This window comes from Macrotis lagotis, chromosome X (assembly GCF_037893015.1).
Source record: "Macrotis lagotis isolate mMagLag1 chromosome X, bilby.v1.9.chrom.fasta, whole genome shotgun sequence".
Lineage (NCBI taxonomy): Eukaryota > Metazoa > Chordata > Mammalia > Peramelemorphia > Peramelidae > Macrotis > Macrotis lagotis.
In genome coordinates, this window is record NC_133666.1 from 557,745,165 (window position 1) to 557,769,491 (window position 24,327).

General features: G+C 33.2%; 1 protein-coding gene across 6 annotated transcripts in view; it reads right to left on the reverse strand.

Moving 5' to 3' along the window:
• UBR5 (ubiquitin protein ligase E3 component n-recognin 5) overlaps nucleotides 1-24,327 on the reverse strand; it is a 160,305-nt gene that overhangs the window by 42,125 nt on the left and 93,853 nt on the right. For 5 of the 6 annotated variants that reach the window (XM_074200775.1, XM_074200772.1, XM_074200778.1 and 2 more), the window contains 12 exons: nucleotides 22,304-22,413; nucleotides 19,138-19,250; nucleotides 14,935-15,078; nucleotides 14,715-14,826; nucleotides 13,744-13,898; nucleotides 12,821-13,018; nucleotides 7,930-8,140; nucleotides 7,197-7,323; nucleotides 3,235-3,386; nucleotides 2,722-2,817; nucleotides 2,232-2,355; nucleotides 296-393 (listed from right to left, as the gene is read on the reverse strand). In XM_074200775.1, the coding sequence (XP_074056876.1) occupies nucleotides 296-393; nucleotides 2,232-2,355; nucleotides 2,722-2,817; nucleotides 3,235-3,386; nucleotides 7,197-7,323; nucleotides 7,930-8,140; nucleotides 12,821-13,018; nucleotides 13,744-13,898; nucleotides 14,715-14,826; nucleotides 14,935-15,078; nucleotides 19,138-19,250; nucleotides 22,304-22,413 (1,640 nt within the window). The remainder of the gene's footprint in view (nucleotides 1-295; nucleotides 394-2,231; nucleotides 2,356-2,721; nucleotides 2,818-3,234; nucleotides 3,387-7,196; nucleotides 7,324-7,929; nucleotides 8,141-12,820; nucleotides 13,019-13,743; nucleotides 13,899-14,714; nucleotides 14,827-14,934; nucleotides 15,079-19,137; nucleotides 19,251-22,303; nucleotides 22,414-24,327) is intronic. The other variant, XM_074200773.1, reaches the window with a different exon arrangement.

Consider the following 24,327-nt stretch of genomic DNA (forward strand, 5'->3'; position numbering starts at 1 on the left):
ATAATTAACTCTTTAAAAATTTATTACCATGTATACTATGTATACTAATATAGAGAATAAAATTATTTCTATTTTCAAAGACCATACATTCTAATGTGGAAGAATAGAATATACTGAGAAATTTACATCCTGATTATTTATGAAGAGTTAAAACACACCTCACAAAAGAAAAATCTTTTCCCATGAAAGATGTAATTATCAACTTGTTCTATTAAATTATATTTAAATACAGAAAAAAATCTCAACATGAAAAGCTTGACTAACTGAATACATTTAAAAAATTTTACAAAGTTACCTTTTGCAATTTTCTGCGCTGTTTCTAAGATGGTAATTGCAGCAGGGTAAGCTCGGCCACTTACTGCTGACATAAATGGGGTCATACCTCTTGCATCCCTAGATAAGAAGAATCTCATATTATAACAAACTTCTTACTAAAGTTTGAAATATCTGAATTCTCAAAAGAATTAAATTCAAATAATATTTGTCAAGCACCTACTATATATACACAGACAAGGTATTAGAGGTTGTAGGAATTCAAAGATTAAAAAAAGGCCAAACTAAACAGAATTAAATAGATGAAATAAATAATGTGTTCCTGGGAAAATTTGCCCTTGAAAAGTTTCCCACTTCCTAGGTTTGGACCCATTACCACAGCTCAATTAAAATCCAAATTAAAATCCAAATAAAATTCAATTAAAAAATTTAGCAAAGAAAGGTATCATGTCCTTCCTCAATTTTTGCGGGGTCTCCTTTTTCTTCAATGATTACTGTTAAATAATTTACTATAATCTCCATGTAGATACTCTTCTCATTCACAGACTGACACAACTACAATTAACATGACATGAATTAAGATTTTGGACTGATCCTGCAAATTTTTATCAGATACCACATCTCAGAATGTGACTTAATTGCACTCTGATATCTCTAACATGAAATTCTTTTAATATTTAGGGCTAGGAAAGCCTTTATGAATAAGCTTCAGATTGTTATCTAACTATTTTAACAAATAAGGAGACCAAGGTACAGGAAAAGTCAAATGACCTGCCCAATGCTATTTGGGCTCCAAGTTCAGTAGTTTTTCCAATATACGACAGAACTCAATCTTTTTCCTGATAACTTCATGGTTTTCTACATAGGTTCAATAGAAATAAGGAATATTAAACTACCATTCCTCTTTTACTACCCACATCATTTTGGTTTTAGTGTACAAAAAATGGAGCCTCTCCTCATTTCATCCTTATTTATTCTAGAAAAAGTTCAAGCACCACCACCTAAATTTAACAATTTCTGACACCCTCCCAAAGCTATTAATGACCTCCTCAACTACCTCATCTCATTTGCTATATCTAGTATTTGTAGAGAGCATTTTACATAAATTTCATTTGATGCTGACAATTAGGTAAGAGAAGTTTATGTTATAGATGAAACTTGAAGCCAAGAAAGGTTAAGTGACTTGCCTAGCTAATGTCTAAGAAAAATTTGAACTCAGTTCTCCTTGACTCTCATATTCTAATATTCTATGCTATCTGTCTGCTTAATATTGTGACTTGCATTCCATTAGAATTGAGATAGCTTCAATCTTTCTATTTGTGGCCCTCCGGCACCTACTATAGTGCTATATAACACTGCAAATTCTTGATAAATGCATGTTGATTAAGAACACACTCTCACATGTTTGTCACAATTCAAGTCAGCAAAACTGAGAGATCACTGATGCAAAGTAGACAACTCTCTTTATAAATCAATGATTCACTTTAAAGATAGCCGCTGCCATTAGGGAAGGACAGTAAACACACTGAAATCATGTATTCTAAAATCATGGTTCAAGTGATTAAAAAAAAATAGTGGACAATCCTGACTTGCCTCATGATTAGGTGATAGTGATTTATTGGAAATAAATCTTTATGATCATATGACTAATGTTGAAGCCAAACCCACACATCATATAAATGTTAAATGTATTATGAGTACTTTGTATTGGCAGAGAAACCCCAATTAATTTACTTTTGTTAACAACTTAATTAATATGCATTTTTGAAAGCAAATTAAATCATGGCAAGATATAACAACTCTGAACAAAAGACTGGAGAACTTAGGGGGGGAACATGGGATTAGAAATCTCTTATGGACAAATGATGTTTAGATAAAATAATTTATATAAAAACATTTCAAAGGGTTAGTTAAATAACAATATATTGAATTTTAAAATAAAAAATAAAATGTCTTACTTTGCAGATAGGAGTTCTCGTAAATAAGGCTGCAGAACAACACTGTCACATAACAATTTCAGTATAAAGTGAGCATTTGCTTTTCGATCCTTTGACTCCACTACAGATGGCTCTGTGGAAGGACCTGTAATTAAACACATGATATTTGTAACAAACATCAAAATAGGTGCTACATTGAGTATCATCCCGAATTATGTATTAAGTTAAAGGGTTAAATGGATCATTTTGTTAAGAAAAATTCTATTATTAGTAGTGAGTTATTATTTTCATTAAAACAATTATTACAAATTTAGAATATTTTTACAAACCTGAGCAAATTCTAAGAATATCTAAATATGTGCCACATTTTTGCTGGAGTATAAAATGTTAATTTAGAGAAGATCAGACACTTTACCATTCAAGACAACAGCACTTTAGGTAAAATGTGTATATGCAAAGTGAACCCTCTTTTTTTCCATAAAGCCTATGCAGATAAACAGTGGGTTCTCACCTGGGATGGTGGAGGTGCTTGGTCCTTGACCAGTGCCAGTCGCTGCTGTGGTAAGAGATCCCACAGCGGGGGCCAGGATAAAATCAATGTCACCATCTTTCAGTAAACAGAACAGCAGGATGTACATCATTATATAAAACATATCCCTAATAAATTGTTCTCTTAATTGACCTTAAGGGCTTATTTTATTGCTAACCAGAGGTCAAGATGGATTTAAAAAGAAAAGACAACAAAAAGGATTCACTTAGATTAATGACTACTCTAACTTATTAACATAAAAAGGGTTAACTTTTTTTAAAAAAATAATATAGAGAATGTTCTGAAGTGATTTAAAAATCTATTTCTAGCATTTCAATAAATTTTAAAATATTCCCTTTCTAAAATAAATTTAACTTGATTGCTAAAACTACTTATTATAATACTGCATAGATCATTGACATTCTTTACTCCATAGAGGGCAGTTTCTTTTCTTTTCATACCTTATATTAAATATAAAAAAATAAGAGTTCTCACCAGGATCCATGGCAGGAGGGTCAGGAACCCAACTGGGAGGAGCTATTGGAGGGGAAACCGGATCTTGATGATCACTAGATGATGCACCAGCTTCATGTCTACCCAAACCTGCTGCTCTCAAGGAACGTCTCATCATTTCCCTTAGTCTCATACTAGAAACAATGAGATAAGAAAAAAGGTGAATGCTAACATCTGACTACCAAACTTTAATTTAATGAATAAGCTACACAGAACTGTTCAAAAGGTACTTTACAAATAAATACTAATCCAGTTCAGGAAAATTCAAGGTATAAAGAATATCAGAGCTGGAAAGAAACTTTAAAAATCATTTTGGAGAGGAGGAAAGTTGAGGCTAAAAGGACTACATTCCTTGCTCAATTATCACCTAGAAAGCAGAGGCAGAATTGGGAATAGAATTCAGAACTCCTAGTATATCCAGACTTATGCTCTTCCCACTATGCCATAAGCTGCTTCTAGAGAGGTATTTGATAACTCTAGGTTCACAAAACAAGCCAAAGGTTGGGTGGGGGGAGAGGAGTGAGTGTGAAGGTGGGAAAGATTCTAATTTCTGGTTCAGTACTATCACACTCCCAAATTAAATAGTTCATAAGGGAACAAATCCACTAATTAAAAAGGGGGGGGGGGTGTTCCAAAAACTCTTTTTACAACTTCAAGTAAATATAAAGTTAAATATATAAAGTCAAATTTTGTATTCCCTGCTACATAATCATTAAGCATTAAATAAAATCCACAGGGAATAATGCTGCCCCTATCCTTGTGAAATTATACTACAGTTAATACCTTTGTGTTCTAAAAAAACCTAGCAATACTGAGATAAATTAATATTTAGCAAAATAGTTGATCAATTTTCAATAAGAAAGTTTAATTTTTGAACAAATATCAGAGATGGTTCCAATTACAAGAATGAAGAAACAATATCTTTGAGGTTTGCGTTTAAGTGGCATTACTTTTAGTACTTTAGTGTTCTATTAAACTGAAATTGTACAAATAAATCCTAGCCAATTCAAAGAAAAATGAAAACAATTACAATAGGCTACAAAATACTTGCAACCAATTACTCTATTAAACACAGCAAAAACCCTTATGGATCACTAAAATCTCTAAAATGTTACAGTAAAATTACAGAAAGCCAAACTAAAGGTCCAGGCACATTTATGGAATATGTTCCTCTCATATTAACATTTTGGATGGGATTTTTTAAAATGGTAATGTCATTTATAAAGCTACTTTATGAAAAAAATTTCTATTTGTTATATTTTAAGTTGTTTTCATTTCTTCTTGAGACTACATACATTTTCCCATGTTTCTATAAATAAAATTATATTTACAGAAATTCTTTGTTGCCAAGTTATGAGAAAATTTCTGTAACATGGAACATTTCACTGATATAATATATATATATGTGTTTTTAAGATGTCCAGATGACCTTAATTCCTTTCTAAATGAAATACTTACACAAATTCTAGATAGGTATCACAGTTCTATGATTAGGGCACTCCATCAGGACAATAGTTATCTGTTACTTTTTTTTTTAACAGAATGATACTTTTACAATTTTAAGTAATTAGAAGTTGATACTTGGTGTGCTTAAAATGCCTTAAGATACAATGAACAATAACTGGGAAGCATTGTGTATTTGATTCACATAATGAAGCAAGTACATGATATGGTTTTATCAAACAAAAAAAATGCTTAGAGTGTGTGAAGAATACATGAAGCTTACAAATCAAGAACTTGCAAATTCTCACTTTTGTTGTTTTGATGTAGACAAATGCCTATGTAAGAGAGGGACAAGAAGTCATCCCCCCTCCCACTTTAAATTTTATTTTAAATTGTTCTTAAGCCTCTTTTCTTCATTTTCTTTTGGGTAAAGATTTTAACAGAATGCCCAGGTCCTCTTACAGATTCTTAAAAAAGAAAATTATTCTTCAAGACGTTGTACACAATTCATGAAGATTCACCTGGATCCTCAGTGGCTGAGGATTATACAGAGGAGATACCATCTTGGCTGCTAAGATTCAGAGTTTTGAGTTTTCTTCTTATAGGCTTGCCTGCAGTCATCGTATTTTCTGACATTATGGAAGAATTCAAGGATGGTGTAATTTCCTCTTTGTAAGCACGTTATATCCATACTACAGAAGCCTTAGTATCCAGTCATGGTTCAAATACACCACTGTGACAAAAAAGCGAAGGTCATGTGTCTTCCAGATTAACGATCACTAGAGTAAATACACCTGCAATCAGATGCATCAATCATGTTTTCCACTAATCTGACCTTTGAACTCAGGACCTATCCAGTCACATAACAAAACTTGAGGTAAATCATCATCTGAAGGAACATAACAGTATTAAACATGAGAGTGCATCAGTTTTGGGCATATAGCTCATGATTCTCAAGCCTGCATACTCATCAAGGGGCAACTCTTACATAATCCATTGTTGGCTACAGGATGACATCAATGAAGCTGAGTATGTGGATTTCCTATTGTCAGACGTTGATTAAGACTCCTGCTTTCATCTGTTTCAACAGACAGCCCTGATTTTCAACTGGTTAATAGTACTGTAGTAAAATCTTCAGCAAATTCCTCAAAGGAGCTTATATTGCAAATTATTTCTGTGAGCCACTTGTTACCCACTTCTGAAGCTCCTTTTAGTGTTTGCCTTCAAAATAATCCTCATATGAACAAAGGATGGCAGCAGTTGTATTTGGACCAACCATATGGGAGAAGCCAACTTGATTTGTATCAGTACCTTCCCTGAGGAAGTAAAATGTTTGAAATAACTCCAATACTAACTTCTGAAAAATTTAATCTTTTTTACAAATTTTAGACCCAAATCTTTCCTTCTATCTAGCAGTCTTAAATGTGTAAGTTGAAGATAATAGTCAAAATATTTTGATTTTGTTCATTTTATTTTCTGTGCCTCACACTGAAGTCATAATTTTGGACACAGAGAGGCAATGTACTTTAGTGGAAAGAGCACTGGACTTGGGAGTTATTAGACTTTCCCTTCTTCCTTTTTTCTTGGTGTTGTCAGGGGAGTGGGAGAGGAGGGATGAAGAAAAGAAAGTGGGGAATGGGGCAGCAAGTTCCTTAAGCATCCTGCGGTTCAGTTTACTCACTTAAAAAACAAGATTAAAATTTTCACTACCTATTTCATAGGGTTGTTGTAAGAAAAACACTTTGTAAAACAAAGTAAAAGTCTGTGTGTGTGTGTGTGTGTGTGTGTGTATGTGTGCACACATACATATATAGTTATTATGTAAAGGCAAAAATTGGTCTTTTGTTTAATTTCTTTTTGTACCTATCAAAAGTTTATTTGCAGAGGCAGGCTATTTTGAGAATAAAAATGGATGTTTGAGCCTTTATTTTTAAATTAACATGTTTTGCATATGAATAATAAAAAAATTATGCCTGTGTTAAGTACATTACGCAGATGCATTTATTTTCTGTCAAAATAGAATTTTTTCTGAAATACTATCTATTAAAAGACCTACAAAATTTTTCAACATGTTAACAAACTCTTTATCCCACAACTTAGAGATACTAACATGGAATGAATAGTCTGTGTACTATAGTCTTAAATTATCAGAGATTTTCCTAGCATTTCCTTTCATTATCAGGACATGTCAACACACAGACCTGAAGTATAAGAGAATAAATAATGGGGATTCTTTTCAATTAGGTATTTGTTTCTCCTGAGAAACAATGATTAATGTGAAATACCTGGAAAAGTAATTGGATTATAACTACATTTTGGAGTTTGGGCTTTGGGGACAGTGGGGAACGGCTGCAGATAAGGTTGCTCTTAATCACAAAGACATTTCTTTCTATGTGGAAACTAGAATTATAAATGTTTCAAAAAAATTTAAGGCTATTTTCTTCTTTTTTTGTATTTTTCCTGTTCTCTAGATCAAAATTTCTGGTTAAAAATCACTTTACCTTCGACTACTTGATGATCCAGTGCGATTACCTGGACCATTACTTGAAACCACAGATATGGCATTTGCAATAGCCTCGACTGCTGAAAGTCTTTCTGCAAATGTATTTCTTTCAGAGCGCTCTGCTTCTGAAACATAAGAAAATATTTGGTACCAGAGGCAAAAGATGAAAATATATGGCCACTGTTTTATTTGGTAATTTTTAAAATCACTGTACCATGATAAAGTAGGAAAAGTATTCTATGGGAAATAAAATCTAGTTAAGAATAGTTAGTTTCACCATTGTTATTTTGTTATTATTTGTCTGCTTTAATGAAACACTAAGTTCAGAAAATAATTTATGTTCAAAAACTTATCAAAGCATTATACAGAATAAATTAAAACCACAAAAAATTTTCCACCATTTATCCATCTGAATATTCTCAAGGAAATGAATTTCATATGCTTAATATCTAACACATTACAAATATTATTAAATTTAAAAAGTCAGCAAAGTAATTTTATTATCAATGAATATGGAACTTCAAGAAATTTTCTACAGTAACGAACCAGAAGGCAATGGCAAAAATCAGTGTTATTCACTGGTTATTAATAATAATTATTAAATATGAATGTGAGCATGCATACACATACTCACACATCCCTACCTTTCTTTTCCCCAAAAAAGAAAAGCTATTTGTATTTCAAATATCCTTCCATTAAGTAAGATACACAAATGTAGTTTTTAAGCTCACCTTCTTCTTCCTTGGTTTCTTTATTGCTGGTTGGAAAGCACACAGATACACAAGCATGCAAAATATTACGATTTCCATCACATCTATGACTGAGGAATGTCTGTAGGATCTGTGGATTCTGATCCAAAACAACAGCTTGCTCAAGATTCAAAAGATACTGTCGACAGGCTTCATAGTCACATCGGAGAATATGTTGCATTAAGGTTTGTTTCTATACTCAAATAAAAAAAGAAATAAAAATGATGATTACATAAGTACCAAGACTAAAATTTTAGGTCACATCTAGAAATGAATAGTAACTCTTGCAATTCAGAAGACTCCCTCACACACATTAATAAAAAGAACCAAATGCATTTTTTTCACAATCTTAGAGGGAAAGGTTTAAAATATCAATAAAAAGCAAGATTACATGAATTGTAGCTCACATACATTCAGTTAGTACAGTAAATAGTTGTTATCTGGCAATGGAAGTGCCTGAACTGCTCCACATAATTATACTTTCTAGTAGCTTTTCTTCCCCCTCTTTCAAAGCACCAAAATGATTATAGTCATTTTGATACATTTGCTTCTGAAGCCCCAAGGTAAACAAAGTACTTTATTTCCTTTACCATAAACATTCCTGGCTTACCATGGATGGTTTAAATATACAAGTTTTGCCACTAAACTCCACATCACTATACTTTTTTGGTTATTTTTCTGTCCCCTTCCTGGTGTTATGAGTACACTGCCATTAGCAATAGAATAGTATAACCCATTGATGTGATGCTATTTTACAAGACGTTTTAGAACCATTCCTTAAAAGTGACTCAACATTATGGCTCAAAGTCAGAGAAAATATATAGGAACTTAGAATGCCCTGCTTCTGTAAGACTCATGAGAGTTCCTTAAGCACAATTCCTTAATTTTCCAATTTAGGGGAACTGAAGCTGAGAGAGGAACAAGTGTGGCAAGGCCTTGTTTTGAACCCGGTTTCTGAATTGAGCTGAAATGCTTTTTCTCTTATATTACATTAGTGCTAAGAGCTTTACAATGACTGATGTGTGAGTTTTGATGTCCAGATTTAAGGCCTCAGACATCTGGTTCCCAGAATTCCAAATATTTGACCTCTACATAAGCAAATTTCAATATATCTTGTTCAATTTCATTTAGTTGAGAAAACTATTATTCTTTAGTTAACATTGATTAGACTTATTTTAAAAGTATGCTAAGAACCTGAGGAACAAATACTTTAAAGAACGTAGCACGAAAGGAATGTGCTCTAATTTCAATAATTGCCAAATTTATACAGGTTTGATGATTTCAGTTAGACCTCTAGTTTTGTTTCTACAAAACTTCAAATATTTTTACTCCATATTGGAAATTCCATGAAATTGGTGTGAACTAAATCTTTAGTTCTTAAATAGTTTAATTACAAATTTCTTTAATGATTGCTGGAAAAAAACAAAGGCATTCAGCAAACTGAATACTTAGATGTTTTAAATGTTGTCAAGAAACTTCAATACTTCTGAAGGTAAGTTTCTATTTTAAATATCTAAACCTATAATCTTTAGGATTCCTTAAATTTTGCCATAGATCAACTGATTTTTCTTTCTTGTAGAAAATGTGTTAGCAAGCATAAATACCAAGTTAGAACATCCTGCAAATAGTTCCTAGTCACTTTTTACAAACCAGTAATTATGCTAACAGAGGAGTTATAGCAACAATTAAAACATTCCCATCCTTAAAAATCTATCCATAATATAAATTCAACAACAGTTACCTACAAGTTAGGACAATCAGGAGAAAACAGTGAAAAAGTTCAAAAGCACTTAGGTAGAGGAAAAAAGAAATTCTAAGTCATATTTAATAATAAAATATGAAAACCAAAACTGCAATAATAAGCAAAGTATCTGCAGGAATGGTTTGCTATTAACCCCAAAAATAAACATTATTTATTGAATGTCTGCTATGGCAAATCACAGTCCTAGATGTTGTGTTGTACAGTTGTGATGGGGGAGATATGAATACAGTTCCTATCCTCAAGCAATTTAAAACCTAACTGGGGAAATTATTTACAATCTGCAAGTTAAGGGAAAGGGATTGGTGGGGAGGGGAGAGAAGTAGCTTCTAGGCAATAGTAAGCACCGTCAAAAAAGACAGAGTTACGTTTCAGACCTGATTCCTCTGGAAGATGACAGAAGCTGGGATGGGAGAGTGTCCCTCTATCCCTAACCTGGTTCTTTAATTCCCTTTGTCCAGACCAGGAAGAGCCATAGGAAAAGCATGTGTTTCCTGCTGCAAGAGAAATTGGAGGGCTGTCTCTACAGGACAGACAGTAGGGGATACCCAAAACACAATGTACTGCACATGACCTGTGAGTATAGCATAAATTTCCACTCGCCAGAAATCAGTAGGCAAAAGGCTTATTCATTAGTGACAACTAATGCACTTTCCTTCACTGTTCAAAGATGCTGAGAATATTGATGGAATTAACTGCTGAACACATCGCCCAAACCTAATGAATTGAGTATTAGACAATCTATCTCCTGGCTCTGTCACTACTTTTGTTTGACTTTTGGCAAATTATTTTAACTCCGAAGCCTTAGTCCTCTTCTAAAAAATAAAGGGATATTACCTAAATAGTCTTCAAAGTCCCTTCCAGCTCTAAAAAATGTGCTAAGAGTAGCAGGAAACAGATTCAGAATGCATTAGTTGAGTTCTTTCTTTAGGGAATATAAAAACTAAAACAACTTTAGAACAGTTTCTTTTAATTAAATTTCTTCTCCATCTAATAAATTTTTCAAAGAATTAGCAAAATACTGAAATGCAGCTAAGTCACTGTGATGTCTCTCTAAAAAAACTGTAAAATATTCTACCACATTTAGTGGCAGCAAATTATACAACACAATAATCAGGTCTTATACTGTGCAAACATTTACTACAATTTACTAAGTAAATCTGAGATATGCTGAAATTCAAAATTAGTATACTTCCTGCTTCTTTAGTGAATCATATATTATTAGATATTCAATAAGTACTTAAGATAAATACATGAATTATTTTTAAAAAAGTTTTAAGTTTGAAGCTCATAGAAGACATTTATAAATATATCACTATTTACCATAAGCCCTTAAGTTACTTGAGCATTTATAATAATGGAATATTTGCAAAAATTTTGCTTTTTATTAATAATTACACCTAAAATTCCTAATCTGATTCATTACACAGGACCAGAGAAGGAAATATGAAATTTTGCTAAAAGAGGAAAATCTTTCAAAACAACTAATAGCAAAACAAATATAATTTCTCTCTGGCAAAATGTACTATCTCAAAATACAGTAGATGTATTGTTAGATTGATATATAATAAGGAAGAGACTATGCACTCCTACCCTGAATACAATGACAACACTTATATGAAACTTTATTCCTTTGTTAGATTTGTTCCTTAAAGGAATTTTTATCAAATGACACACTAACAAATTTTATTCTTTTAACAGAAAGAGACTTCTGCTGTTTTTAGAAGTTTAGACTATTTAAATAGAAAACACTTAACCTATAGTTACTTACCAAGAAACTTCAATAGCCAGGAAATGTGTGACACTGACACATACACAAACTTTGTTGGGGGGTGGGGTTTGCAAGGTAATGAATAGAGTTAAGTGACTTGCCCAAGGTCACACAGCTAAGTAAGTATTAAATGTCTGGGGCCATATTTGAACTCTGGTCCTCCTGATTCCAGGGCCAGCACTCTAATCTCCTGCACCACCTAGCTGCCCTTATTTTTTTTAAAACAGAAAGAAATATATCTCATCAGGAAAGGACTCAAAGCCCCTGAACTAGAGCTCATGCGTATTAATTATGAGAGGCTTGAGCGATCAGGGTGTTCATTCAAAAATCTATTTAATAAGAATCTAATAGACATGACAATCAGAGATTATATAAGAAAATTATGTAAAAAAGATTAATAGCTAAGATTTAAAACAAGAAAATAATACAGTCACAGGCAGACACAAAAATAAATCAGTTTAGGGAGCTGATACAGAAGGTCCAAGCCCTAAGACCTTAACAGTCCCTCAAAGATATGCTTGTACAATGATGTACATCCTCTCAGGGGCATACACAAAATGACTGTGAATCACCAAGAAGAAAATAAATAAATAATGCATTAGTTCTGATGGAGGAGTATATAGAAATAGTACTAGTTATTATGAACTACATTTGAATCAGAACTATAATTCTCAATAGGGTAAATTTCAACTATCTGAGGCATTCATATACACAAAAAGACTACTACACATCTACGATATTAAATTAAAGGGTTTTGATATGGAGTATTAAGAATACATAGTCATAGTAAACAATTTAAAGTGGAAGAGATAATATTTTTTAACATAAGGACTTGTTAAAACAAACTAAAGTGCCAAATTATTGTATGGATGGACTAGTTTAGAAAAGTAATTCTAATTTTTATCTCCATTTCAACTACTATTTATAACTGTGTGAATAATCTAGGCTGCTTTAAAAGTATGCTAGACTCAATGACCAGCCTCTTGGACTCAGTCACTTAGAGATACTGATAAATATACATCCAGATTTGACATACAAAGACTTGCTTTTCAAAAATATAGTCCTAAATTATAGTTAAATCTAAAACTATCCTGATTGTCCAATCTTTTCTCCAAATTTCATATTTCAATATGTGACTAAATAATGCTTATTTAAATTAAACTGACTTCTAATTAATGAAAATGATTTGGCATGGTCACACAAATATTTCCTACAATTGCTTCATTTAATCCTGTATTTTTACAAAGGTAAACATCGAACCAAAGAAAAGACTGCTCTAGATCAGGGCAATGTCTAGAGATTGTATAAAGAATACTTCATGAAAATTTAATAAGAAATATTACCTCTACAGCCATGATGATAATAGCAGCTTTCTTTTTGATGGTTGAATTAGCAGGAAGATTTGTTAAAGAATGCACTCCCATTCCAAGACTACTGATAGGTGGAAGATCAAGCCAATCAGGATCCCTTATTCCTCCCATACAATCTTTTGCCATAGGATAGATTGTACCATTTCCATCTCTAAGAATAATGGGTGATTCCTATATTGAAGGAGCCAAAAGGGAGGAAAAAAAATAGCCTTAATTTGAAATTTATGCTAAAATGAATAAAAGAGTTTTGAAATTTTTTTAGTCTCAGGAAGTCCTCTGGGTGAGGTGCTTTCTCCACTATGAAGGTTTGTACCATCCCTGCAATTTATGCTCTTAAATAGTTACCTAGAGCATGAGAGGTCAGGAGACTTTCCCCCAAGGTCACAAAGCAGGTATATTTCAGAGGCAAGACTTGAAACCAGGTCTTGCAATTTAAGGTTTTTGCAAGGCAAATGGGGTTAAGTGGCTTGCCCAAGGTCACATAGCTAGGTAATTATTATTAAGTGTCTGAGGCCGGATTTGAACTCCAGGGTCGGTGCTCTATCTACTGCGCCACCTAGCCGCCGCTACAAGTCAACTTTTAAGTGCATTATGCCCCACTGTTTATGATAAAGGGTTAAAAAATAGCCAAGAAACTTTAGAATTGGTTCATGCTTGTCTACAAAAAGTCACAGGCAGCATCGACTTATTTATAATAGTTGATGAAAATCAATTTAGTGGAGAATATTTTTTTCATCAAATAAGCAGTACTAACAAGAATCCTAACAAAGCTCCCATGTAAGGCTTATAAAATAGACAAGTTGCCAAGCAAGCACTCTAAATCAGCAAAATTTTTAGAAAGAATCTACTTTCCTCCAAATTCCGAACATCTCTTAACTATTTCACTATCTTCATACCTGTCCAGCTGTGAAAATAGCAACATTCCTCTCATTCTGACCAAGGAAGGCAATACTGCTAGTAGGAAAATTGTTTTCCTGTTCAGCTTTTCCTGTAGCAAGGTCAAAGATACAGTATCGTACCCAATTCCCCGTCTTCAAAACAGCATGCACACCTTCAGCAGCATATAAATGAAAAAGAAAATTAATTAATTACAAACACTAATTAATGTATCAATACCCTCATCACAAACTCAAACATCTCTAGTAAGTCAATATGAAAAACAATTAAAACAAAAGCAACCATTTACAGTGGCTTACAGCCTACAAATTCAGTCAGAATGATACACCACCACCACAGCTACCCTCTATCAAAGACACCACCTTAAATTTATCACTGAAACTCACGCTAAGTAACGTGTCCAAGGCAACATAATAAATGATCACAAGTCAGGTCCCAAACCAAGGCTTGAGTTCTATTACAATATTTTTTGCACTATACCATTCTGTTGCTCTATTACTGATGTTTGTCCAAGACATGAGGGAGGTGATGCCATAACAACCACATGAAGTGGATTTGAGTGAGGGGATGCTGGGTTCAGGCACTATTCCACACTTTCTCATATCCAGAGCCATCTGGATCCAGTGGCCAGATATAAATCAAAGCAACTGGAGATGACCCTGGATGTGAGACCATCAGGGTTAAGTGACTTGCCCAAGACCACACAGCTAGAAAGTGGCAAGTTTCTAAGACTGGATTTGAAATCCCTTCCTCCTGACTCCAAGGCCAGTGCTTTCTGCACTCCCTCTATTACTTAGGAAATGCCTTAAATCAGGGTGGACAAAATTACCCAAACTTTCATTCCATCAGCATATTATAGAACCATTCCCATTTATCTACTACAAAAAACATTAAAAGGATAAAAAGATAATGGAGGGGCATTGAAAAATAACTAAATAGGAAAAAGTTTTGCAGGTGAAAAAAGCTTTACCTTTGGAATCCACATTCACTGCTAAAATTTCTGTTTTTTCAGGAATACAAAGCTTCTTAGGGGTCCTTTGGAAACAGTCAGGAACCTTGGGTGTACCACCAGTTTTGACCACCTATATGGTAAAAGAAGAAATTAATTTTGAGTCAACATACAACTACAAGATGAGTCCAAAGTAACAGCTGAATATAACTTAATAAACTAAAAATGACTTCAAACATACCTGTAATTCATCAATTCTAAGAAGCCTACAATCTTGAAGAAGAGAAGATGGATCAGGATCTGAACTAGAGCTGCTCTGACAATTTGTATTACTGGAAGTGCCTGGAAATTTCACAGCAACATAGGCACCATCTACTTTTAGTACCTAGATGTATAATATTAAAAATGTTACTTAAAGCACTAAATTGAAATCAACATACAAATTATACACATCAATCCTATTTAAAATTAAGAAGAGAAAGTCATTATTCTAATAGGAATCAAAAAGGATAACAAAATTGATGCATCAGATTCCAAGCTAACAGGAGCATGAGAGCTCATCTATTCCAATCTCTTCATTTTACAAAACAGGAAATAATAAATCTGAGAGAAGAAAAGTGATCTGCTCAATCAGTTTGCAGTAGTAAGTAAAAAAAAGTAGAGATTATTGTATCAATTTACATTTCAGGTTTTGGAAATCTTAACCAAAACTGGATGAGTACTAATAGGAGACACAGTCATCACCAACAACTACAAGCAAAAAGTCCCCAAAGTTAAGCAATTTTTATTTATTACAAAAAAATCAATAATAATCTGGGGGGCAGAGCCAAGATGGTGGCAGGAGAACAGCCGAGGAGTTCTCTCCCAAATATTTCAAAAACCTTAAAATTATGACTCTAATTAAATTCTCAAGAGACAGAAACCACAGAAAGATCCAGTGAGGCAATTCTCCAGCCCAAGGTAACCTGGAAAATAGTGGGAAGGCTCTGTTCCACGGGGTTGGAAGGATGGCAGCGTGTTGGAGTGAAGGAGCTCCAGGGCGCCTGAAAGCAGAAGCAGTTTCCTGACCTGCCACCCCCAGGGAACACCAAGCACAACTTGGAATAATAATCAATCCTCATTTTAACTCCTGGGATATATCACACCACCTTGCAAACCTTCATTAAAATCCTGCTCCAAGTCCTATTGTAGCATGTCAGTGGCAACTGGTTACGAAAATCAATAGGAAAGAAGCAAAAACTCTCTTAGGCCCCAAACAAAACTATGAAAAAAGGCTTTGAAGCAAGTCACTTGAACATGCTTGCCTCAGTTTCCTTGCCTGCAAAGTGAGCTGGAAAAGAAAAATTTCAATTCAGGTATTTATGTCTACTAATGAATGGTATCAATGTAAGAAAAGCAAGAATGAAAAAGTAATAAAGTACAACTATCTAGTTCCTCATGACTCTTGTGGACCATACTGCCTGTGGGGTTTTCTTGCCAAAGATACTAGAATAACCCTTTCTTTCTCCAGTTGGATTAAGGTAAGCAGAAGTTAAGTGATTTGCTCAGGGAGAGCAGGTAAGCAGGTAAGTGTTTGGGAATGGCTTTGAACTCAGTTTTTGACTCCCAGCCCAGAGCTCTACCCACTGAGTCACCTAGAACTAAACCTAAACTGGCTTCAAGTAAGTAAAAAATTAGCACTAGTTCTAGGAGAACAGAAGTATTTCTAGATAAATACAATTATTAATGTTTTATCCTGGTACTGATTACAATTCTCCAAAATTCTAAACAGAATAAAATTATCCTAATAGCAAAAAATAAAATATAATCACCCTTTAGAAGCTCAGAGTTAAAACCAGGACATAAATCAAAATTCTTTGTTAGAGATAAATCAGAATAACAATACTGCCAGACCATAGTTCTTTCCTCATAACAAAGGACAATTAAGCAAATCAAAATGATATGTTTTCAACAATTTATATCTTGTATAACTCTGCACCCACAGGAAGCAGGGGTTCCTAGTGGGGTGTGGGAGAGGGATACTTTCTGACAAAATTGATCATTACAACTACTCTTGAGTTTGCTTTCCTTTAAATGTTCTTTGAATATGCATTATTGTGTTCATTTTGTAGGTTGCATTTTCTGGTTTGCTTTCTTCATTTTTTTTCATTCCATAAAAATTTTCCCTAAATTTCTCTGAATTACTTATATCCATTATTTATTCTGTAAAATTCACCTAGAACAATGTTGTACCATCATTTAACTGCCCACTTCAAACTCCTCTAGGCTACTATGACAATACTGGCATATAAAAAATTTTCCTGTCTCATTTAATTTCCTGGGATACGAGATTGCTGAGTCAAAGGGTAAAAATATTGTCCACATAAATCCAAGATGTTTTCCAAAATTAATAATTCACAGCCAATACCAGTGTATTAGTAGCTATGACTCCTACTCCTAGTCCCTCAATCTTTGCCAACTGAAAGGTATGAAGGGGAAACTAAGAACCATTTCAATAATAATTCCTTTAAAGTACATTTCAAAAATGCTTTTGATGCTAAGATTATTCTCCACTTATCACTTTAGTTTTCCATTCTGGTTACATTATTAGTCTTATTCTTGTAAAGACTTTTTAGTTAAATGATCTATTCTCTAAATTTTTAATGCTGATCTCTATGAATTAAGTCAATGAATATACAAGTATTTTTAAGTGCTTTATAACATATCACAAACTAGGATAGGCCCTGTGAATACAAAACCAAATATCAAACAGTCCTTTTAAAGAAATTTACATCCATTCTATCAGGGCAGAAAAAGTACATATGTAAATATATTCAAAATAAATAAAATATAAATTGCACAGTAGCTGGGCAAGTAAGGAATAAAAAAGGCTCCATAAAATAAACTTTTAAAAGAACATATGTGACTATGTTAGAAGTGAATAAGGAACATTCTAGGAATGATGGAAGGCCAGTATAAGTAAGGAGAGTGCCACATAAGGACAACAGCTAGAAGAGCAGTTCAACATAAAGTAAAAAGAAAGACAAGTAATGTATTAGGTCGATGATGAATTCTCTCATTAAGGTCTAAAGAAGAGCAACATTCATTGTTTAATTTTTATAATGTAAAATTTACTATAAGGACCTTTATATATTTAGAGTTTATGGGATACATGATGTGAGTTACTAAATCTAAATTTATTTTTGGCTCACTATTTTTCAATTTCCCCAACATTTTTCATGGATGGTTTGTATTCTTGAGATTACTGAATTTTGAAATAGTTTGTTAATTTGCTCTAGGTCTTGCTTATCTATTTTACTCCAATCATCTGCTCTTCTATTTACCTAGTAACAAGTAGCTCTTATGATTACTTCTTTATAATATTCAGTGATGACATGCTTTTATCCTTTGGGATACCATTGCAACTGCTCCCCCCCCCCCCAGGATTTTCAAACTCTTTTGCTCACCCAAATGAAATTATTATTTGTCTAATTTTGAAAGTTTCACCCATTGGAAGACAATGGCATTGGCTTAATTTTATTATATTCGTGCAATGTTACCACAATAAGTACTTCGCAAATAACTTATTCCAGGAGAGAATGATTTATATTTTTACTTTTATTAACTTTTGAGTATATCCTGCTAGATCAACCCACCCACTGATACTCACTCCTAATATATTCGATGCATTTTGTAAAAAAAGTTAAAATTCGAGATTAGTAGCATCTGAGTAGGTCAATAAATAAATGGTAAATTAATATAGGAATAAAACTTAAAAAACTAGCTATATATAAACTTGAAGAAAAGACTTAGAAGTATAATCATTGATCCAACAATAAATGATGGGCAGCAAAGTGCAATGGGTAAGAGATATAAGGCAGATATTTAGGATTCAAAAACAGAGTGAAGAAACATGTTCCTTGCCACTAACTCCTTAGAGATAATAGTTATTCATTTGACGAGCATATTTATTAAGCACCTATTGTGTTCAGGACACTGGGCTCAGGAGGTAATACAAAGTTTATAATAAGAATTTCTTGCATTATGGACCCCAATGAACTCAGTATAAAGGTATAAGGACCAAATTAACTAAAATTAATATCACATATTAGAAGTACAAGTACAAGTAACATCTTTACTGAACAGAAGGGATTTAGGAAAACTTCATGGGGGCCATACAGATACTTCTGGCAGTAGGGTTCATAAAACTGGTTGAGATACTGGGTTAGTTGAATTCTAAGGTTCATTATAACTAAGATTCAATCAGTAAATGGAATGACAATAACAGAAAACAAAGTTAGGAGAGAACAACTGAACTGTTATTGTTACTATTACTCACAAAAAATTCTTTAAAAATTTAAGCTGTTACATTAACAACCAGAAACTATGTAAACAATACCATTATAGCATTTGAAATTATTAAGCCTAACATCTCAAACATAGAGAACAAAGATTTCCTCCAAACCTTGCCAACAGGAACATTCTTCACATCTTCTACGAACACCACCTCCCTAAGAGACCACTGCTCTTCATTCACCTTCTCCTCTTCTTTTGGAGCAGGAGTAGACCGTCGTCGTTCTTAGACAACAACAAAATGGTAAGTACCAAAAAAAAAAAAAAATTTAAAAGATTTTATAGATTTGATCTAAAAAATGAGAAGAAAACTATCTAAAACATACACACACACAGAGCAAAAATAAAAAGGTAAAATGTTCAAAGAGCAAATGTCTAATGAAGTGCTTTATAAAATATAAAAAACACAGCACATAAAGAGATTAGAGACCTAGTCATTTTTTTTCATGAGGTACAAAAGCTAACTGACAAAATTTCCCCCTACAAATCCCAAGGAATTATTTTTACAATACTACACATTTCAACAGATCTATAATGTGGAAGTTATAATAAGAATTTCTTCCATTATGGAGTCCTGTGAACTCAGTAAAAGTATAAAGAACAAATTAACTAAAATTAATAATACATATTAGAGCTGCAAACAAATGAAGTAACACCATTTTACAATTGCAGGTCAAATCACGTTCAACTTCAGATCTAGCAGAAAATCTATAACATACTTGAAGTCAACTTTATATATTTTGTAGTAATAACATTTAAGCTATTATCACTCTTCATTTCTTATCTCTGACTCTCACATGATTAGTCCAGCCTCTTGGATTTTCTTGATGAAATTCCTTAAACCACCACTTCCAGAACATTAAGTCAATTTTTAAAATGCAACAGAAGTTTACTTAAAGCCCACTGTTCACCTATCTTGAGTTACTAATAATTTCAACTTTTAATGACTATCATAATTATTATATTATTGTTGTAAAGAATCACAACCATACATCAAGAGAATATAAATTATTCTTTCATTTGAACCTGGTAAATAATGTCATCATGATAAAAATAGATAAGCTGTTTTAAAAAAAACAAAACCCTTTTCTTGTTTCATCCCTCACATTTGATGTTACTCATCAAGTGATTATTATCATGGAACAATGTTATCTCTGTCCTGTCAAGGAATCTTATATGGGCTATTTTAATATAATCAGGAAAGACTCCTTATCTTTCACCTTACCAAGACAAATTTTTCTCATCAACCCTCAACACAGAAAGCTTGTATTCTTCCACTGTATTAGCTATGTGACTAGGAAAATGTAGCATGATGTACAAAACTATTTCTAAAAGCCTGCTAGTACATTTTTGATATTTTTCAATCAAGTTTCATCATTGAGAGGAACAAGGAGAGCAAAGTTCCCACTCCAGGAGTCATAATACTTGTTTTCCCCCCAAACTGTTTCTAATCTTGCCCCCTTTTAAGCTATGTATGTATACCTCCTGTTTCTTTAGTATGCAATCCATCTGATTTGGCTGATCTTATGATTCCATTTTTGGTGCAGTTAAAAAATTAAAAAGATTCATAATTACAAGGCACCCAAATCCCAGTTTTGTCACTCTCATGACATAAGGAAAAGTCATTTCCCTTTTGATTGTCAGTTTTCTAATCAATAAAATTTGGGAGATGAATTCAGTAACCTATGAAATCCCTTCTAATTTAAATTCATAACCCTATGAACCTATTAACATAGAAATCTGGAATTGAGAAATAAAAACAAACAGAAATGAAACCTATCACCTAGGACTCCATTTCAGATTTGTGTTAAGTCCTAGAATTGTTGTTCAGTCTTGACTCTTTGTGACCCCATGTGGAATTTTCGTGCCATTTCCTAACCCAAACTGGGTTAGTAATATGCTCCAAGTAATACGGTTATGAAGTGTTTGTAGCCTGATTTAAACTCAGGATTTTTAGTCTTTTATTCTCCTGGCGCAGAACTCTATTGCCTGTGAATCTAACTGATGCCCAATTCATAGACCATAAAGAGAAAAAAATAGGAAAAGAGTTTGTTGTCAAGGAAATTTGTACTTTATTGAGGGACATGATATATACTAGACAAGCATATAAAACTATCCTAATCAAATAAATATATGTCAGTTTTGGCTGGAGACAGTAATAGCTAGGGGGAACAGAAAAGGCCACATGTAAGGGGCAGCTAGGTGGCGTAGTGGATAAAGCACGGGCCCTGGAGTCAGGAGTACCTGGGTTCAAATCCGGTCTCAGACACTTAATAATTACCTAGCTGTGTGGCATTGGGCAACCCACTTAACCCCGTTTGCCTTGTAAAAAAAAAAAAAGCCACATGTAGGAGGTGGCATCTGAGTTGCTCAGACACTAAAAACTCTGACACTAAAAAGCCATGTGAGGACTAAGCTCATTCCAGGCACAAAAAAACAACTTGTGCAAGGTTATAGCAACAGGAGAAGGGATGATGGCATGTGTGAGGAACTCTAAGGTTGCCAGGTCATGTGACAATATCATATGTGAAGAAAAGTAACTGAATGGAATAGTATATATATATAAATCCAGAAACTCAGGCTGGAATAGGCTTTAAAATGCCAAACAAGGATAATAGTCACTGAAGCTGAATTAGTAAGGTAGTGTCCTGGAATAACAGCTATGGGAAGACAAGTTTCAGTTCAGCACTCTATTCCCTACACAATGACACCTCTTAAAACATACCTTGGTGATTTACTCACCAAGTTAAGTAATTTGTCCAAGTTTACATAGCTAGCATGTACTCAAGTCAAGATCACAGAACTGGAGTTTGAGTAACTTGAAAAACCTCTCCAAGTCCTTCACTTTTCAGAAAATGAAGAGCTAAAAAGATAATTAAGTTGCCTTAAAGTCACACACCTAGATACAATTGGATCCTAGGTCTTCAGACTCCAAGACATGATTTTTGCTAACTTGCACTGAAAAATATGACTAGGAGTTCCCATGAATGGCATTTCTTTCGAACATCCAACAACTTTTTGATCTGCCTGAGAAGCATAATTTAATGTAGGTATAAATTCACTTTATTTTATCTTGGGAGTATCAACAGTACTCCAATGATAAATAAGAGCACTGCAAAAATTAGAAAACTTTTCCTTCCTTTTAGATTACAGTTTTAAGTTATATTAATGTCATTAAAAATAGTACAGTGACATTTTAAAGCCTATGAATCACCAAAGTAGACTGAACGGATACATAAAAAGAAACTATTACAATTTATACCAGCTACATAACTTACTATATGGCATTGATGCACTGCTTGCTATTGACGATGCATCACTGCATGTGGAAGCTGGAGAAGGTGGAGGACCCATTTCAGTTTTCACAGGTTCCTGTTTACTTTCAGGTCTAAAATTCAAAATAAGATTTTATTTGTGGTTAAGAAAAGAGATATCAGAAAAAACACAGCATTAAATCTTGGTAAAAGTTTTTGAAAAATAATTTTGTATTGATCCACACTTATTAAAGCTTTGAAATATTTAAAATTTAAATGATGAAACTGGTATGTAGCTAAGAAAACAAACTGCAGAACAATATTTATCAAGATATTAAACTATAGATCAAGAATAATTTTACCAGCATAAATCATTTTCACATTCCATTTGGGATATTTTCTTCATTAAAAAAATAACTATTATATCAAGGAAGACAGTACATCAAATTCATCAGCACTTCAGGTGTTCAGTTAAGAGAAAGAATTTCTTGAGACATTTGTTGTTTGAGGATATCTAATTATTCATGACCCCCTTCTGGGATTTTCTTGGCAAAGCTACTGCAGAGGTTTGCCATTTCCTTCCCCAGTTATTTTATAGATGAAGACAAGCAGGGTTAAGTGTCTTACCCAAAGTCAGAGAGCTAGCAAATATCCAGATTTGAAGTCAGGAAAAGGAGGACTTCAGGCAATAGGCCTGGAACACTAACCACCACTGCACCATCTAGTTGCCCTTTTGGAGAATGATTAGGGATGAAATTATAGAACACTACTCCTTTGTCTTTAATCAAGTCTTTCCATTTTGGTCAAAGAGATCAAGCAAGTGATCTCTAAGGTTCCTAAACCATGCACAAGAAGTATAGAACTTAGGGGTTCAAGAGTTAGAATCCACCACTCAGACACAGTGTCCATCTAATTAATATCTATTAAATAAAGGCCTAAAGGTTTCTATTGAGTGAAACAATGAGACACTGCAGTGGACTAAAGAAATAGATTTGAGTTTAATTATCTATAATTGAAAAATTTTAAGCATTTAGTTCAATTTAGTTAACTCAAGTTGGAGATGTCAACTATCTATTTCATATAAAATTTATTTAATTACTCAGTTTTGAATCCCTTAAAGAAATGTCATAAATGAATATTTAGTTAGGAAAAAAACTCATCTAATAGTATTAGGTTAAAAAACAGAAACGAACCTAGAAATCCATTCTGTGAACCACTCTATAATCATCTAGAACTATATTCTATTCTAGAATCTTAAATGGTCCAAGACTTCATTATCATAACAAATTTAAAATGTTTAACAGCAGGAAAATGAAACAAATAATTCTGATACCTAAGCAAAAAACAAACAAAAAAACCCCCAAAAAACAATTCTTCTGAAAAATGTAATGAACTGAACCTTGAACTTTTCCAAACCCAAAAGTAAGGTATGAATTTTAAAACAGCAGAACAATTGATAAGATTCAATGTTAGAAAACTGGTGAAAATAATTAGGCATAAGGTTGAGAATAAATACAAAGTAAACACAAAATGGTTGGATTATTACCACCACCACCACCACCACCACCACCACCACCACCACCACCACCACCACCACCACCACATGAGCATGATAATCTGCCAAAGCTGAATAATGACATCTAAAAGAAAGCAACAAGATTAAGTCAACTTTAAAGATTCCATAAGAGCTTTAGATGACCACAAGAATCTCACTTTTCAAGTTTACTTGATAATTTCCTAAAGAAACTATTTTTATAATATTATTTATGTCAGACTGTTGTACATAAGTAATTAAAACATGTAATATTTACAAACATCTAAAATAGAGAAAACAAAGGGACTGGGGATGATAATACTATAGTTTCAGAATCTTTTAAGATTTTTTCAAGATCTTCTATGGTTGAAGAGGGCTTCCTGAAAAGATATATTAAGCAGCCAGTTGTTTTTTTTTAATTAGCTAACCATATTTTAATGGCTCATTTTCATGAGCAAAAGAAAAAAAAAAACCCATAGATCCATTTGCCTTGAAAGACCTTGAAAGAACAAAT